The sequence below is a fragment of the Rhea americana genome, unplaced genomic scaffold (genome assembly GCF_003343005.1).
Source record: "Rhea americana isolate MKP2758 unplaced genomic scaffold, rheAme1 scaffold_15, whole genome shotgun sequence".
Classification (NCBI taxonomy): Eukaryota; Metazoa; Chordata; class Aves; order Rheiformes; family Rheidae; genus Rhea; species Rhea americana.
The window spans coordinates 6,548,564-6,566,730 of NW_028185594.1; the positions used below are offsets into that span (position 1 = coordinate 6,548,564).

General features: G+C 37.0%; 1 protein-coding gene across 1 annotated transcript in view; it reads left to right on the forward strand.

Annotated features, from left to right (window-relative positions):
• Positions 1 to 18,167, forward strand: part of BOLL (boule RNA binding protein) — a 197,676-nt gene that overhangs the window by 165,038 nt on the left and 14,471 nt on the right. Inside the window, exons 2-5 of the mRNA XM_085299558.1 lie at positions 5,333 to 5,473; positions 8,138 to 8,229; positions 10,593 to 10,647; positions 14,071 to 14,146. Of these exons, the coding sequence (XP_085155684.1) occupies positions 5,333 to 5,473; positions 8,138 to 8,229; positions 10,593 to 10,647; positions 14,071 to 14,146 (364 nt within the window). The remainder of the gene's footprint in view (positions 1 to 5,332; positions 5,474 to 8,137; positions 8,230 to 10,592; positions 10,648 to 14,070; positions 14,147 to 18,167) is intronic.

Here is an 18,167-nt window from a genome sequence, read left to right on the forward strand (position 1 = left end):
GGGCCGCGGCTGCCCGCGGGGCCGCCCCCTTCGGGGCCGCGAACCGCCCTCAGCCTCTGCCCCGGCGTCGGGGCGAGCGGCCGCTGCCGCGCGTAACGGCTTTTCCCGGCGCGGGCCTCGGCCTGCCGGGTTTCTCCTCAGCCCGGCGGTTACCGCCCCCCGTCCTGGCGACTCCTCGTGCTGCGCTGCCCCGGGGGGGGGTCGTCAAAATGCGGCTGCTGTAGGAGCCCGATCGGGGTGGTGGTTTGGAGACGTACATAGCTGAGGTGAAATTGTAAATACCTGGGAGACGCTCATGTCTGGGTTTTGGCGTCGTGAGATACAGACCATAAAAAGAGGGAGAAGTTTGTTGGAAGGTGGAAGTAATCGCCTGGTTTGTGTAGTGTGTAGTTTTCTAACCATGCATATATTCAACAGGAAAACAAAAAAAAAAATTGTCAATGCTGGCAGAGAACAGTTGCCAAACGTCCTAAGTTAGGCGTTGTAAATTTGTTGGATTTATGTATATACCGTCTTTAAATAAAGTCACATGATGCAAACTTAAGTGAGTTTAAAAAACCATAAATATACAAATGATAAGACAAGTGATATGACGTTAGCATGAAGGTTTCTTATTCTCTTTTCTTACTGCTGCAATGGCATTAAAGTGGGAAAACACCACTTAAATTATCAAAATAGAAATTTTAAAATATGTTGTTCATTACTGCATAGAGGAGTTCGTAATTGATGTGTTTAATTCCTCATTTCTTCTTTTTTTTGTGTGTGTGTAAGACACACAAAACTCTTAAGACTTGTGTAGGAAAGTGAAATTGAAGATCCTTGAGGTAAGGAATAGGTTTTTACTGTGGTGTCAAGTGTTACTTACTTTTGTAGTTCTGATACTCTATTTCTGAACACAATTTCCAGATAATTGCAGAAMCAAAATGGTGTTTCCGTTTTAAGACATGAAGAAAGTAACTTGCTTCATTGTCGTCAAAGTTGTTCTCTGCAGTAAGCTTGCTTTCTTCCAAAGCTGTTGGGACTGTGGRTTTATGATTTTTTCTTGGCGTGCAAGTTGACACATCCAGTGCAGCCAAAACAAGATCCAGAAAGAGTTTAAGAGAGCTCTCCCTGTTTCTCAGTACTGAAATAGTTTATAAAAGAGAGTTGGTAGCAAGCAGAGGGTAGGACGCTGTAATTTTGACATTACTGCTATCTACTTGAGACTGGTAAACTTACTATATTTTAGTAACTCTTGAATTTTCTTTCCTTTCTGAACTTTGCAGGAGACTGAAAAGTCATAGGAAAGACTAAGCTTAGTACAGATAGTATGAGGTACATGATGCTTTCATAACAAGAGGCTGAGGATATTAATGAAGTTTGTGCCTGCACTCCGTAGGCAGTACAGATGACTTTCTGAGGAATATTGCACCTGTGATGCACGTTGAGCATCAGGATTTGAATTCAAGAGAGGAAGTTCATGCACTTTAAAGTATTTAAAACTCTGTATTTTGATGACTTTTGTTACTATATTGGGACCTGGTTGAGAGTTTCTCACTTGCAAGGTGCAGTTATGACAAAAGAAAGAAATAGTCTACATTAAACCGTAAAATACTTTTTCTTCTTCAAGTTAGACACTTATTACTGAAGTTACCAAATTTTGTTCATTACTAGTTCAAAAGATGCAAAATCAAAATTTTCGTTGATTTAACCCTCAATTGGTACATGCGTTTCTTCTAATTTTTTGTCATGTGCTAGTAATTGTGAGTTATTTACCCAGAAGTGCCAGGGCCTTACACAGTTGGAAGAATACTTCAGAGGGAAGTATGTTGTGTGTGCCCTGTTCTTTCTTTTTTCCACAGGCATCTGATTTTTCACTGCTGTCACAATCCAGTGGATGGCATGGGTCTTTGGTTTCAACCAGTATGGTTGCTGTAATGTAGGATTTATGTTATGTCCTTTATTATGGAATTCAGATTTAATATAATTTTTGCACAGAGAAAGGTGATCACTCCTGAACAGAGCATTGTATGCTGTTTAAATTTTTAAACAGATTTCAGAATGTAAGCCAAATTTTATTTTAAAATATTAGAGTATTTGGATGAGGCCTTTAAATTATCCTTTCTTGAACCTGTAGATGCTGGGAATAATTTACAGCAATAGGTCAGAGTTGCCTAGTTTGTGCCAGATTATCTTGTGAATGATCATTACAACCAGTGAAGATTTATGCTTACAAATCTTCAGTATCAGTCTGCTGTAGTATCAATCTTCGCTGGTACACAGAGACAGATTCGGAGCCACCTTAGTCTGCRGTTTGGAGTATCTCCTTCTATCTAGATATAAATGTATTGCTTTTTACRTTAATTCTTCTTACGCTCATTGACTGTTGAATATCCATCAAACTTAGCCTTTCCACAGTGTATTTAGTTGGTTGAGTGTTGCGACAAGATTTGTATAATTTAAAAATATCACAGCTAGTCACAGACGGGAGAGGAAGTAGCACAAGTCATTGTTGCCTAGAGCAGTGCAATTTATGGGAATACAGGGTTTTAARTCCTTGGATGGATGAAATAGGCCCTCAAAATAAAACACTGATCAGTTCAGAGTTCCTTACTACATCARCTGTGTTTTTCACATTGATTCTGTCATTCTGTCACCAACACCTCAGCTAGACTGGTAGAAGAGGCTTAAATTTTGTTGTATCAGTATATTGGTATACTTAAGCTTCTGTACGTATTGCAGACTCCCTTAGACTTAAAAGGAGTATTAAACAAGAGGGTAGGTGAGATGCACCCTTCTGTATCCCCTCAAACGGCAATTTAAAGTTATCAGAGTATTCTTCTCCATTTTTCTTAGTTATATAGAGGAGTACAAGTTGTGGTTATCTGCAGGTAAGCCAGTTGTTATTCAAAACCCCCAAGTACAGCAGAAAGATTAGATTGATCTCCCAGAAAACTGGGAGCTGAGATGTTATTTTGATGTCAGTTCCCCAAGAGCTTTACCAAAACAATGAAGTTTGATTTTAGAAAGAATTAGTGAGCTCACTGAAGTAAATATTTCTTCAGCACAAGGACCTATCTGTTCTGTTCTTGTTGTGGTTAATAATGTATTCCTCTACATGGAGAAGCTGAGCATTTCATTTGATAGCAGGTACAGGACAAGCCTGCTGCTAGATTAAAGGATTTAGTTAATTATTTAATAATTATCTTTTTTATTTTGAAGCACAGTGTTWCTTTTGCATTGCATTAATATTCTTGGCTTTGTGCTTTCAATTACTCTGGGATAGTATTCCCCGCCGGAGGAAGACATACTTTCTGTTGAATAGGTCAGGGTAAAGACAGATTTTTTCTCTGCCCCAAATGTATACGTTTTAGTGAATTAGTAAAAGGTTTGTTTTTTCCCCGAGACTAAACTGTCATGGACTAAGCTAGATCTATCGTCTTTTAGGTATCCAAAACAWTTATATCAAAAATTAATCATAATTAATAAAACTAATTCTCAGGTAGTTATGGAAATCTCAAATAATTCTAGGAGGGCTTGCAGGGCAAGCAAAAGGTCAACTTTCTTTCCTAACATTCYTTCTAATAGTTGATCTTTCCCTTTCTCCTTTCAGTATAGCTGTCTGCCTTAAGCCTTCATTTTTGTGTGTGTTCTCCCAAAGATAAGGGATTTGTTTTTATCCAGGAATGCTTAAAATACAGAAAATGCTGCTCACAGGGACAAGGTGTTGTCTTGTGAATAAATGAGACAGAGAAATTAGGAAGTAAAACAGTRTAAATAAATGAGAGATTTCTGTGAGAAGACCCATTTAAGAGGACTTAAATTTCTACTTTGGTTTCCTGTGGAAACTAGAAGATCGGATACTGCATGAAGTGAAAAGAAGTTCGTATTAGATGTAGTAGCTTTCTAATTCTAAAATGCGCTTTCATGTCTCTTGCCTTTGCTTCTCAGCTACAAATTTTAGCAGTTATGCTGTCGTAGGAAAAAACATGGAGTCTCCTCAAATGCGGTAAAGGAGCCTAAGAGCCTCAGATTCTTAATTCATTTTTTTCTATTCTGCTTACTATTAATCCCATATCTGTAGCTTATACCAGCWTTTTGTCTTTCACTTTGGCTCCTTYCTTAGTTGTACTGTCTGTAGCACTGCTGTCCAGAATTGGTATGGGGAGGGGAAGGAAGAGAAAAGGATTGGCTGGTTTCATACACATGGTGGAAAATAATATGTTCCTTCAAAAATAAAAATACATTTCAGATTATTAAGTAGGTATCAGAGTTGTGCAGAGTAAAATCACGTTTGAGAACAAATTTACTCTTTCTCTTCCAGTACAGAATACAAGTAAACTTCAGGTTTGCTTGTGTGCAGCCAAAATGGTCTTGAAGCCTCTACTGCAATTTCTGTTAGTGGAGTCCAGTACTGGATGGCTGCTTTGCAGCTGACATCTCGAAGTTAGGATTGACTGCCTAAGGGTAGTGTGAGTAGTCTGTTCTGAAGAGATTTTCCAATGAGATACAAGTCTGTATTGTTTTGCAGTTCATGGATGTAAGCATGGTGAAAGTTAAAACATCAGTCAGACTTCACTAATGGTGGTTTCATGAAGTTCCAACTGTGCTGCATTCCTTTCCCCTGCTGGGGCGAGAGCATTTGGCTCTTCTTTTTGCAGAGGGAATTTCCTGTAGGGTCACTTTGCGCGCTGTGTGTGGACCAAGTGAGTCTACTGAWTTGGAGTACTAGTCCTCAGCTGCCTTTCTGGTCAGATGCCCACTTGCTGGTTTTATGTGGTGGAATTACAGATGCTCAGCGTGCAGAAAGTTAAGCCCTAGCTATTGCAGTGAACAGAATTTTATAGATGTGTGTTTTGGAGATATATGTTCAAAACATTCGACCTGTTTAGTTGTATTTGGCTTAGAAGAGCCCTTCCATATAGGCTTAAAGTAAGTGGCTTCTACTGGCTATAAACTAATCTGAAATAGAAATCATAATTTTGTCTTCCTACAGCAGGGTGCTGTGCAAGCATAAAAATAAGAATTAATAATTAATGAAAATTGAGGATTGGAGTCTAAACATCTAATTCAGAATGATATTAAAATATAGTTCAAATTTCAGACTGTGCAAATGGTGAGTATTTTTATTCAAAAAGGTACTGAAATGCTTAAAACTAAGCTTATATTTAAATGCTTTACTGAAGTGGATACTGTATAAAAATAGGTGTAGTTAATGTTCACAACTGTACAGCATTCGCTTGCTCCTCAAAAAATTCCATATGTGTTTTCTGTTTATAATTTTTTGACTTAATGGCTTATATTATGTAAGGTATTGAAAATATCTTTGAAAATACTTTCTTTCAATCAGCAGACCACAAATCAGACGCAAACAGAATCTCTATCTCCGTCTCCCAACACTGTGTCACCGGTGCCTTTAAATAATCCAACCAGTGCCCCAAGGTTTGGAACAGTTATTCCTAATCGCATCTTTGTAGGAGGAATTGATTTTAAGGTATCTTTTTACTAATTTTGCTTCTAACTGATATTTTATAACTTTAAAGTTCAGTAGGGAAAATGTGAGATGCAAATGATTGTAAGTGTGTTTATTCAGGTGATAAGTGGCTTTTCACTGTAATGTTTCAATTGATAGCATGTTAAAGCTTTAAATCTTGATTTACCTGATTTTGTCACTAAATTGACTSTTTGTACCCCAAGCTGCTAGAAGATTCTGATATAGCAGTTCTTTAGAAATATCTATTCTTTTCAAAGAAGTCTCTAGTAATAAGCAAGTATAATAGAAACATATGTACAATTTCTTTATTACATATAGCAYTTAGTGTAATTTAATAATCTCTCTSTGTGTGTGTGTGTGTGAAAAGTGGACACTTCTTCCCAGAAAGCAATTTAGTTTTCAATCTTTCATCTCTTTTACCATTTTGCCTGACACTTCCATTTGGTTCAGCACCATAGCAATGATTACTATTTGTGAAAGAAAGCATCTGGTCTCCTATTTTGAGAACCATTCAGTGAGAGAAATGGACTGTTAAAGCTTTAGGAAAAACTTAAATTTACAGTTAGGTAACTTTTCGCATAGATCTGAAGGCATCTTTCTTTAACGTTAGGTGTTGTGCATCTTTGACCTGAGTGAAGGCTCAACATTAGCCTTTCTTAAGAACCTAGCAAGTTCTTAAGAAAGCAAGTGTCATGAGAAGGAAAGGACTCAAGTCCTGAATGTTTTCTGGCAAACCTTTAGATACCRTGTTTATGCAGATGCTTGTGAACCTCCCTGTGGATCTCTGAGAACAGCATTCTCTTCCTACTTTCTTTTATCAGTATAGGTTCTGTATATAAGCCTTTTGAGTTTTGAAGTTTATTGTCCTGTGTGTATACATTCTCMACATCCTGTAGGTGTTGTATGAAGCTTTAGCTCAGACTATATTATGTTTTAACAATTTTGTCATAGCTTCTTATTCTCATCTTGTTGAAGCAGCTGAGCTGCACGTAATCTTTACAGTTTACAAGATTGTGATTGAAATAATCTCCTAGAAATGGGGAGTCTCCTTTATAGGGCTTTCATTTCTAAGCAGGTAAGTTTAAAGGAGAAAATTATAAGCTTAAAGGAGAAAATTTAAGGGGAGGGTAAATCTAGAGTCTTTTGTACTCTATACATGCTTTTCATTACTCAGCCATATTAGTTCTTTACCATATATAAAACAGTTTTACAGTATATGCTATCAGTTGTTCGACTGAATTTGTGTTTCTGTATATACAGCCCTTTACACTTCTGTTCAGGTGTCAAGCATGGTTGTCCATTCAGGAGAGTAGTTCTGGACTCCATTCGGTATTTTTAACTTTTCCATGGTTGATAGTTGCTTGGGGACTGGTGCAGGCAGTTTCCAAGGAGAAGAGATGATTACTGAGCTTCAGTGAAACACTGAAGTGCATTTTACCTGTTCAGATACACTGATGTTTGTCATTATTCCCCATACTCTCTCAGTGGGTGTGTATTTTCTAATGTGATTATGAAAACTTGGATCAGTTAGGGAAATAGCACAGTCTTCTACCATCAGTGGTTTATTTTGACTTAAGAGTTTACAGAGGGGTATTTGTTTGCTTTGTGGTGGTGTCTTTTTTTTTTTTTTTTTTTTTTTTTTTTTTTAAGAAAACCTCTTATTTCTCAAATTCAAATAAGGCAGAAACACCTTGGATGTGCAAGAGAAGAGTTTGCTAAATTGTATGCATGCATTTAAAATTAATAAAAGATAGCCACTTAGAAGTACAATAGTACTTCTAATATAATTCCTTAAAATAGTGAAACATGTAGATGAACATAGAAGTTGCTTGAGGCATATAGAGATCCATGCACATCCACACACTTCCTTCCAGCATGAGCTGTAGTATTAACAAAGGACCATGCAGAACGGAACATGAAAATCTGTAGTGTGGTGTTCAAGAATATGGTGCCCTAAACACCACGCATTGTTARGGAAAATTAATTTGCAGAGGGAAGAGGAGCATTCACATAGTCCAGCAGTGCATTTACTTCACGTGCTTAAGTCGGGAACAGTTTTCTTTAAGGATATGCAATTCATTCTCCATTAAAAGTGCCTCTTCTTGCCTGATTTCTGATCGGGAGTTCTGCATGGGGTCTCTCTCTGCCTCTTTYTCTGCAGGGTCTTACGTTTAATGTACTTCAGACAGATGGATCAGAGTGTTTTGCATGGACTTAATGATAAAGTCTGTGAGTTAATGATTTGTGTGTTTGTGTGACCTGTGCGAATTCTTCATAGAAGCCTACATACTCTGCTGCTTTGAAGCTTGAGAACATTACAACTGTTTCATATTTTAAATTGTGTTCTAGTACGTAATTTATAGAAATTACAGAACCAAATTAGCTATATTTGAATTTTAATCTTAGCTGTAAAGGAATAGTTGTTATCTAAATCTGCTGGCATTTAGTGAATTTCTAGCATTATTGCTGAATATGAGATGGAGGAATTAAAAAGTGAGGCTGTTTTCTTGTTCTCTTGCTGTGATGCACATACATGCTCATTCTTCCACATATATTGCATCAAGGATTATAATTAGTTTGTGGTAAACTTTATTCAAAGTATATTCACTGATTAACTATGCAAAGCAACTTTTCTTCTTTTTGTCTCTTGATTTATTTTACTAGACTAATGAAAATGACCTAAGGAAGTTCTTTGCACAGTATGGCTGTGTGAAAGAGGTGAAGATAGTAAATGACAGAGCTGGAGTATCAAAAGGGTTGGTATAGTAGAGTAAGCATGTTGTAGAAATTGAAAATATAACAGAAAATTGACTGACTGTAGTAAATTGAGTAAGACCTTTATAGTTCAGAATATTATGTCATTGATAGTCCCATTTATTCTGTACATGCAAAAATGTACTCTTAAACAGCTACATGTAAGTGTGTTTTTAACTTGCCTAATTGTAAAACCATATGGTTGTTATTGTGTAAGATAAAAYTATGTGTACCTAGGAAAATGTTAATGGTTATTCCTGATCCTTTTTTTTTTAATAGCAATAATAATTTAAACAAATAATCTTAGAAGGGTCGTTTGAGTATTTAAAATGTATATTTTTCCTTCTGAGAGCCAGTATGGAAAGATGTCTGAGAAAGGAAGAAGTGAGAGACATCTGATTGTGGTGGAGTAGAGGGGAAGAATTGGGATTACTTTGTGTAATCTTGTCTGGGGACAAGAGCTCAGGGGACAAATTTGAGAATGAGTCATGACTGCAGAGAAGGGGACTAAGACTGGGAATAAATGATGAGAAAAAAGCCGAAGAGTAAATMTGGGAAAGATTAAGGCTGGCTGGGGAATAAGGTCACTGTTAGAACCCAGAAAATGGTGAAGGAAAGTGAGCAGTATATGGAACAGTTCTACAACAGAAATCTAATGGAAAGAGAATTGAAACAAAAAAGTGTATACATGAGAATTTTTGCCTTTAAAGTATATTCTCTTAATTTGGAAGAGCTATTCAGAGCAGAAAGTCTGTGCATGATGTCTGTATCTCATAATTTTAGTGCTGGCAGCAGATAATATATATMAGTAACTAGCATGCTGAGCTGCAGGTCTTACCTTCATAGAATATACTTACATGGCATGTTCCCGTGACCTGGTCATTCTGGTCTTCGTTGTGTGCTCAAGCCCCCCTACCTTTCTGCTAAATTCAAAACAGTATTTAAGACTGGCAGCRTACACAACCATGTAATAAAATAATCCAAGAATACCCAGTTATTACACAGTTGTGATTGCCAATAGGCATTTTGCAATAAAGATGTCAGAAAATAATTGCTTTCAGTGATTTTTTTTTTCTGAAATCCAAGCAYAGGCTTGATAAGCTTATGTTCGACAAATGATTTACAAAACTTATTCCTAACTTTCTGTGTAATTATGTGTTATTAGTTTATTGTCCAGATAGCATATAGAATAGAAAATCTTTATGGGTAAGATCCTAACTTCTGTGGTCTTTGGGTGTGGAAAGATTTCCAGACTTGGTTAAAGAAGGCAATATAGTAAAGGCCCAGAGGTTTAGTAATATAACTAGTCAGAGTTACTGAATCTGTTTACTAAAATGGACATGAAAATACTCACAAGGAATGATAGTATGTATTGCGAAACCTGATCTGCAGACTGGAATGACGGAGGCCTTTTTAGTAGCTCCTGTAGTCTGACCCTAAGAAATGAGCACACAAACCTAAGAAATCATGCGCACAAAATTATTTAAAGTTTTTCTTGAAAGCTTTGTTGAAATTTAGGGCATTCAAGTTCATTTTGAAGAACTTTCAGATTTTTTGTATGCATCTCTCACATTCTTAATAGAACATTAAGTTACCTATTTTTATTAAATACTTCTATTTTTCAGTTTACTACCACATCCATTGGTGTAGATTTCCCCAGGAATGAATTGCGTGGTTTGGGTACAGCAGGAGTTCAGTGTAGAAATAACCAGTCTGATTTGTTGCAGCAGTTAGAAGGGGAATGATGAAAGAGATGTACTTTGTCATAAAGCATAAGACTGCTTTGTCCTTGAGTGCACTGTTATTAGCATTATTCAGTGTTAATCATGTCATATGCAAGAATAATTCACAGATGAACGCTATCTCTGTGCTTTCTCTGAGAACCCRATTTAATATACTGGATAGTACTTGTGGAACTGTGGAGCATTCACAGATGTCACTGAAGTTGATGGGAGCAATGCTGTGAAGCTATGAAGTACTGTATAATAAAAAACTTGTATTCTAAGTGTCTCGTCTTGGACACCTGTAACTAATGAGGGCCTAGGATCAAAATCTCTCTTTGTCTAATAGAAATGAAGGAACTAAAGACATACAGGAATACACTGAATAATGAAGATAATACAGAATGTTTTGAGTAGCTATTTGACTGAGCTACCTATTCACTGCAAGGAAACAATAGCATATGATCAGGTACTTAAACATATCAGAAGAAAGATTATAACAAGGATGTTAAATTAGGATTGCAGTTGCTTTTACAATCTTTAAAATAAATAAGTAGTCATTTGTACTATATATAAGTATTAATAGGCAATAGAAATATGAAAATATGAACTCCAGAGACTTAGCTCCTATAATTTTTATTTAGGTATGGCTTCATCACTTTYGAAACCCAAGAAGATGCACAAAAGATTTTACAAGAGGTAAGTAGTATTTCTTGTTACAATTATCTCTTAAGTGAAATACTTCATTTCGTATTAGTCACTCAGTAACTTGGTCCTATGTTTGCCAGATTGAATTTGAAGATGAGATTCTGCCTTCTTCATCCCACATAGTTAAGGCAATGGCTCAGATAAATCTAAGAGAAGATTTGTGCTGAGACCTTCTAAACTAGAGAAGGGACTTGCTGCTTCATAGTTGAGCTCTAGGTTTTGGCAAACATTCTTTAGTTTCTCATCCTTTACATACTCCATAAAGTAGTAGTTCTAGTGCATGCTAATTAATCTTTATCCTTCATAATTGCCTGATTTGCTTCAATAGAAAATTCATCCCTGCAAAGATCTTGTGCAGAGATGGGAAAGATGACTGCTGTCTTTTTTATGTGGTTGTTAGAGCTGACGTCACTCTCTTTAGGAATAATTAGATTCACTTGAGACATTTTAAATAGTGAAGCTCATTTTATGTCACACAGTTGTTGCTTCTACACTTAGCTAGATGAATATCTTAATGTTCTTTCTAGAATCTTTCTTGAGACAATGTTGTAGGTTAGCTTTTCAGTTACTCATTTTTGWAAATCTTTGTTCCATGGTCTGACTGGAATTGATTGGATAGGTCTGTCAGTCAGGTCCTATTTATATGCATGAAGGTATCTGGAAGAAAAATGGGAAATAGTACCTGAGACTTGCAAATTGTGCTTTCCCAAGAATAAAGCTGTTTCAAATGTGGAAAAACTGAACCGATGTTGAGATTTCATATATTAAATTAAAAAAAGTTGGGACATTTTAAAATGAAATCTTCATGAGTGTTTTGAAAAACATGAGTCTATGAAGCTAGAAGAAAAGAGAAAGAAAACAGGACAGAACTTCCTGAGTCACCTGTTTTTSTTTACCAGATTTTGTAGTCAGTCTCTCCTGTGAACTAGGAGAGTACCAATGATTTTGAAGACCATTTTGAAAAAGGTTTAATATTTTTCCTCTCTTGCAAGTGAAGCCTTACTGGTACCTCTTTCAATGATACTAATTTTTTTTTTTTTTTTTTTTTTTTTTTTTGTCTACTGAAAGTACCTTGACTTAGACATCCTACCATTTTATCACCTTTTTCACCAGTGCATCATACTGCTATCTCATATTCGTTACACAATCAATTAGTATCTATGTCTTTCTCAGACATTTTCAGTTGATGAGTTCCCAACCTTTATTTTACTTTTTTTTGCTTGAAATGAATGATCTTTCATTTTGTACTATTGAATTTCATCTCGCTTACATTACTGGTGTCTTCAAGATCATCCTGTACTTTTTGTATGATAGTCTGATCATTCTCTGCATTGATTTTTGCCTCCTGCTTTTGTATCATCAGTAATTTCTTCAGAATTTTCTATTTTTTATGTTGCAATCTATGATAAAAGTATTAAATTGGATGAGTCTGAAGAACAGACCTTGGAGTTTTACCAGCCACCTCTTTCCAGCCAGATACTATCGCTTCTAATGATACTTCTACCCTTCACAGCTTTTCCGATTAATCCCCATTTTCTCTAGAATCAGTTGTAATTTCTCATGCAGTGCTATATATTAGGTGCTTCAAAGAAGTCTACAGCAATGGGGTATTTCTCTTAACTGAGAATCATATACATATATGTGTATGTATATAAAAGCAATCTAAATTCTGATGGATCACATAATGAAAAGGATTGTRTTTGGGAAGGATCTTCTTGTAGCCTGTCCGAGGAAGCAGTTTGACTGAAATGTTCATCTGCATTAGGAAGAGTGTTGCCAGCAGGTCGAGGGAGGTGATCCTGCCCCTCTATCAGCCCTGAGGAGGCCTCATCTCGAGTACTGTGTCCAGTTCTGGGCACCCCAGGACAAGAAAGACAGGGAGCTACTGGAGAGAGTCCAGAGTCCATATCTGCCCTATAAGGAACGGCTGCGAGAGCTGGGCCTCTTCAGCCAGGGGAAGAGAAGACTGAGGGGGGATCTTACCAATGTGTACAAGTACCTGAAGGGAGRGTGTCAGGGGGACGGGGACAAACTCTTTTCAGTTGTCCCGTGTGACAGGACAAGAGGCAATGGGCAGAAATTGAAGCACAGGAAGTTCCGCATGACCGTGAGGGGGAATTTCTTCCCTSTGAGAGTGACGGAGCACTGGAACAGGCTGCTCAGAGAGGTTGTGGAGTCTCCTTCTCTGGAGATCTTCAAGGCCYGCCTGGACGCAACCCTGTCTAACATGCTCTAGGTGACCCTGCTGAGCGGGGAGGTTGGACTAGATGATCTCCAGAGGTCCCTTCCARCCTTACTGRTTCTATCTTTCGGGAGGTTGCTCCATGTATATTAGGTATTTCTGCCCTGGTTAATACTTACAAATAAGACACAAATCCAACACAATAGTTTATCCTCTTCCTAAATCCAACACAATAGTTTATCCTCTTCCTAATTTTTAATCCCAAAGGTGGGACTTTGCATTACACACAGATATTTAAGCATTTTGCTAAATTGGGCCCAAATGAAGAAAGTATTTTGATTATAGTTCTAACTGAAAACTTACTGTAACATGGTAATGTTTTGCATACATTCTCTCTTATGTAACTATTCAGGGGAGTAGACTTGCTTATCCTTTTGGGTTTTACATAGCAGTAATAAAGAGATTCTGACAACTTAAAAAACCCTGCTTATTTGCCCTCTCTCTTCCCATTGTATTAGCAAGTAGTGTACTTATTTTGAGCTTAAAATCAAAGCAAGATTTTTGTTTTATTTACAGGATGTACRTGACATTTGCTTTCTGTTATATGCAAAAGGATTAGAGGAGAATGTAATTTTACTGTTCTGTAGCTAGTAATTTTTTAGTTCTTCTACTGTAGTTTAACTTTACTGTTATCTTTTTTTCTGGCTTGCTTTTATATTTTGTCAGTCTGGATACAAATAAGTTTTAAGGCAGTCCTAAGTGAATATGAATATTTCTACATTCAGCCCTTATAATCTGGTCCTTTCTATATATTTATTTGTTGCTGTCATCTTTTGTAAAAAATGTCACAATCATAAAAATTAAATTTAATTTTTGTACTTGAAATTACCAGTTTGTTTACACAAACTTTTATAAAATCATTAAATACATGATTGCATGAGGACAAATGTAAAACTAAAATCTAACAATTATAGTTATCATTGTTAGTCAGGAGGCTCCATTTGGAGTAAACAATATTTGAAATTACTGATGATTACTTTTGATTAYATGAAGTCTAAGATTAGGATAGAAAAGGGGCTGTTCCTTTTTTTGGGTTTTCAGGTGCACTGTAAATAAAAGGCGAGGGGGTAAAACCTGCTAGGTGGCTTATCTACTTTTGATTTTCATTTCTTGGATGCCTAGATATATGTAGAAAATACAAATACTGAATGCCTTTTTTTTTTTTATTCTAGGCTGAAAAACTTAATTATAAGGATAAGAAATTGAATATTGGTCCAGCAATAAGAAAACAGCAAATAGGGATTCCTCGTATGTATTTTCACTTACATTTGTATGTTATGTATGTAAGTGTGATTATAAATATAAATTTTTGACCAGAATGTGCCCAGTCTTGCACTTCAGTAGTGCTGTGCATGACATTATCTTAGAATATTCAGTAGAGGAAGTAAATAGCTACCAGGGGAAATGTCCTAAGAAACAGATAGATGTCTTTGGTTCCTTAGTCTCTTTTAATGTGTTCTTTACATCCTTTCTTGGAAAAAATTATGTATCTAAGAASAAGCTCAATGGAAATTTCTCTCTTGAATGATAGCATGCCGCTTACAGTTGACAGGCAGAGCTTTAAACACTTAGAAAGAYTGTCCTCACAGATTCTGCAGAATAAAGGGGATTTGGCTTGTTGGTTTATTGGGTTGATACTGTTTTTTGTTTTTTGTGGTTTTTTTTATGAGCAAAATCTGTCAGGACTGTTTTACCTTTCTTTCTACAGTAAAAAMTGTAAGGAATGGGTGGTTGCAATCACTACTCAGTTCTTAAGAGTTCTTTGCTGTAAGATAATGGCTATGCATTCCTTCTCTGGCAAAAAGCTGCATAGGCTGAACACTTATGTAAGAGGAGTATTGATAAGTTTTCTTTGTCATGTGGCTGTTCTTTGTTTTGGGTAAGTAGTGGTAAGATGTTCTTCTGTGGGAGACCTTTGTGTTGTACAGATGTTCTTCTAGGAAAGAGGCCCTCCCCTCATGCCAGGGAGATATTTTATCTCTCTTATACGCTGCTGAAAATTCAGAATGTAGATCACCAGTTTTTACCATCTAACAGTTTTTTGACAGAGCTGTGCATGCTGTTCTGTTATTCTTCAGTAAGGGCTATATATCTGAAACTTAACTTATACTTCACCTTCAGTATTTGTTTTTGGTATAGCTTGAAAGAGTTGAAATAAACCTTTGCTCRTCTTCCAATTGAGGACTATACTGAAGAATTTTAGTTTGATTTTAAAAATTTCTTTAGTTGTTGATACGGTCACTTTATTGATGAGAAGAAGTCTATAGATATTAGTGATGTTGGTGTAGACTCATTTTTCACTCGAGACAGAAAATATTTCCCACTCCTTTCTCCTCATATGTATAGGTATGCCCTTCTTTCCTGTAAGCATGTAAGGTAGCATTTGCCCAGGGGAAATGGAACACTGTTCCAACTTTCTAGTTTCTTTGCTTTAGAAATTATTCAGCATGATCTCTGCTCTGTCATCATAAATGTGTTGCTCATGTCTTCTGCTGTACTTTGTTTCCTTGTCCATCTCTGACTTGGACTTCTTCATTGCATTGCCAGATTTTTTTGAAGTCTAGTGGTGCTTCTGTCCTGTGATTCTCATGCTGAATGTGTGTATTGATTAGAAGAGGGGTGTATCACTGACTGCATTTTAAGCCTGGAACCTAAGGAACGAGGAAAAAAATCTTTCAAAAATACATTCTGAAGGCAGCTACTCTGTCCTCCTGACATCTCTGYTCTTGTAGTCAGCACCAGCTGACTCTGCCACCTCTTGTTCAAGCCTAGGATAGATACATGATACACAATCAGACAGGCATCTAGGAACGTATCTCAGGATCTGATTTCAGTATATTTGCTGTCATGCTCAGCCCGCTAACCTAATCAGTACGATACTTTGTCTTACTGCAGCTCCTTCTGAGGTTTGTGAAACCAGAAAACCTAGACTCATAAATACCACTGTGGAACTGGGGCTCTATTGTATTTAGTAGAGTTGAAGGATAGTCTCCTTAATAGTCTCATTTATTGCTGTCGTCTCTAGCCCAACTGGAATCTAGCACCTGTCTTCCTCTAATACTAAGTTTTACAATATTCAGGTCTGTGCCATCACATTACCTTTTGTGCTAAGATTTGAGCAAGTTGGGAGGATCGTTGTTTTCATAATAAACACTGTGTACATCTGATACTAAAATAGTATGTTCTATCCAGTGGAGTGATTTTTTTCTTTTTTGGTTTCTCAGTTCAGTCACCAGCAGTTACCTAGATTCATGGTGAGGAGCCCCTATCCTTTGTTGCCTCTGCAAGTTGGACTTAGCAAGTATATGAGTTTCTCATTTTCCTGCATCTTCCTTGATGGTCACAAAAGCAGGTGTAAGAATCAAGTCAGTGACAGATAGTTTATCAAGGCTGTGACCAGCAGGCACAGGCAGTATTCCCATTTTACTTATCTTGGTGGGAGCAAGCACCTGCCCTAAGGTTGGGATGAGATATCCTAAGCTTCAGTTTAGGAGGGAGTAGGAATAAAGAAAAAAAGTCTTTGGTCTTAGGTATCTAATATCTCATGTCTTTATTCTAGAGTGGATAGAAAATCGATGTTTAAGTATTGCTATTCCTCACAGGCTTTTGAATAGTGCTTTTTTAAAAAAACAAAAACAAAACAGTTCAACTACATTCAATCCATTGAATTTAAGGGTTCTAAGGCTACCACCCTGCCCTTTGGGAAGTTTTGCAGATTACAGAAAAGAGGCCTCCAGTCAGCACACCTGTGGTGGTTGTGCTGTTTCAGGTTGCCCAGGCAAGAGAAGACAGCATCTGAGAAGGAGAGATTTTTATACCACTTTTTCTATTTAGTGCAAGTGAGGGCAAAAAGAATAAAAGTCTGTCTTGACTTAGAAACGCACTCTTTCACCTGTAAGTTAAAGTTCAAACTTTTGACTCATTCTGTGGCACCCAGAGTTGAAGAGAAAGCCGTAAGAGTATCTGCTTTTCTCTTACCATGGGCCAGGAGCATCAGTCCCTGTTTGCTTTTCCCTAGCACCAAGGACCGTGAAAATGGGCATTCTAAAAGCTGAGAAGTACAAATCAAACCTAAACAACTGGAAGAAGAAWAATTAATTGTTATGAGCTGGGAGAATTTTAATAGCTCTCCCAGATTGTTTGGTTTTTCTATCACAATGGGTTATTGGGCTTTATGGAGCATGTTGCCTTTCCTTTTGCAAGGGAGATCTTCAACAGCAGCAAAACGTTCTGTGCAATGTCTTTAGCATAGTGGACAGGATTTTTGGCCAGGGGATCCTGTTGGTTTTGCCTCATTTCAAATACTGATAGCTAATACTCTAATTTTTCTCAGGTCTGTTTTAAAGTTAACCTGACATGGGTCATCTTAGCACATGACTTTCCAATGTATAGTGCTTCTGTTTATTGTATCCAGGGGTGTTGAGACTATGGTGGGAGTCGAACACTATCACCATCCTTAAAGGGCCTTGAATCATAGTGGGACCTTCTTGGTTCTCCACTTAGCATTGTAGTCATCTCTTCTGTGTTGTCCCTGTACATAAAATGGCATTTCCTGGTGACAGTTTCCTTTGGAAGGAACATGAGAAAACTGATGACTGTTYAATGATCTTTGTATTGTGTTCTTCTGAGTGTTTCTGTGGTATGTAACTTTTTACTTCCTATTTCAGTTACAGAATTTGATTTGTTTTTACTGTTGTTTTTTTTTTACCTCCCCCCTCAAGTCTCTCATATTTGGAACTRAAACTTGTCTTCATGTTTGATATGAAGATTCTAGAGAAACATGGTTTTGTTTTTGTTTTTTCAATCCAGACAGACAAACTCTAGATGATCCTCAGGGCAATATGTGAGAAAGTTAAATTACCTCTTTATGGGGTGAAAGTCCCTTAATTTGAACATCAGTACTTGCTGTAGGGCTGTGAAGCTGGAACTCTGCTTTGGGATCAGACCATACTCAGTTACAGCCCATGCAGCAGTGGCAGCGTTACAGACAGTGTCCTTCTTGCTCATATCTAGATACCATTTCTTACTTTTACTAGGCAATGTACGATTGCAGAAACACACAATCTTTGTGCATTGAGGAACCAGGCTGCAKTTTGTAATGAAATCCTTCTGTTGTTTCTAGTGCTTGGATCCTGTTTCAGCTAAATATTCATATATGGAGGTTACCAATGAAAATCTCCCACAATTTGAAGGTACCTGTGGACATTTGAAGATTAAAAAACCATAAATTTACTGGTAATTGGAGTTGTCTTTGTTTAGTAACTGACAT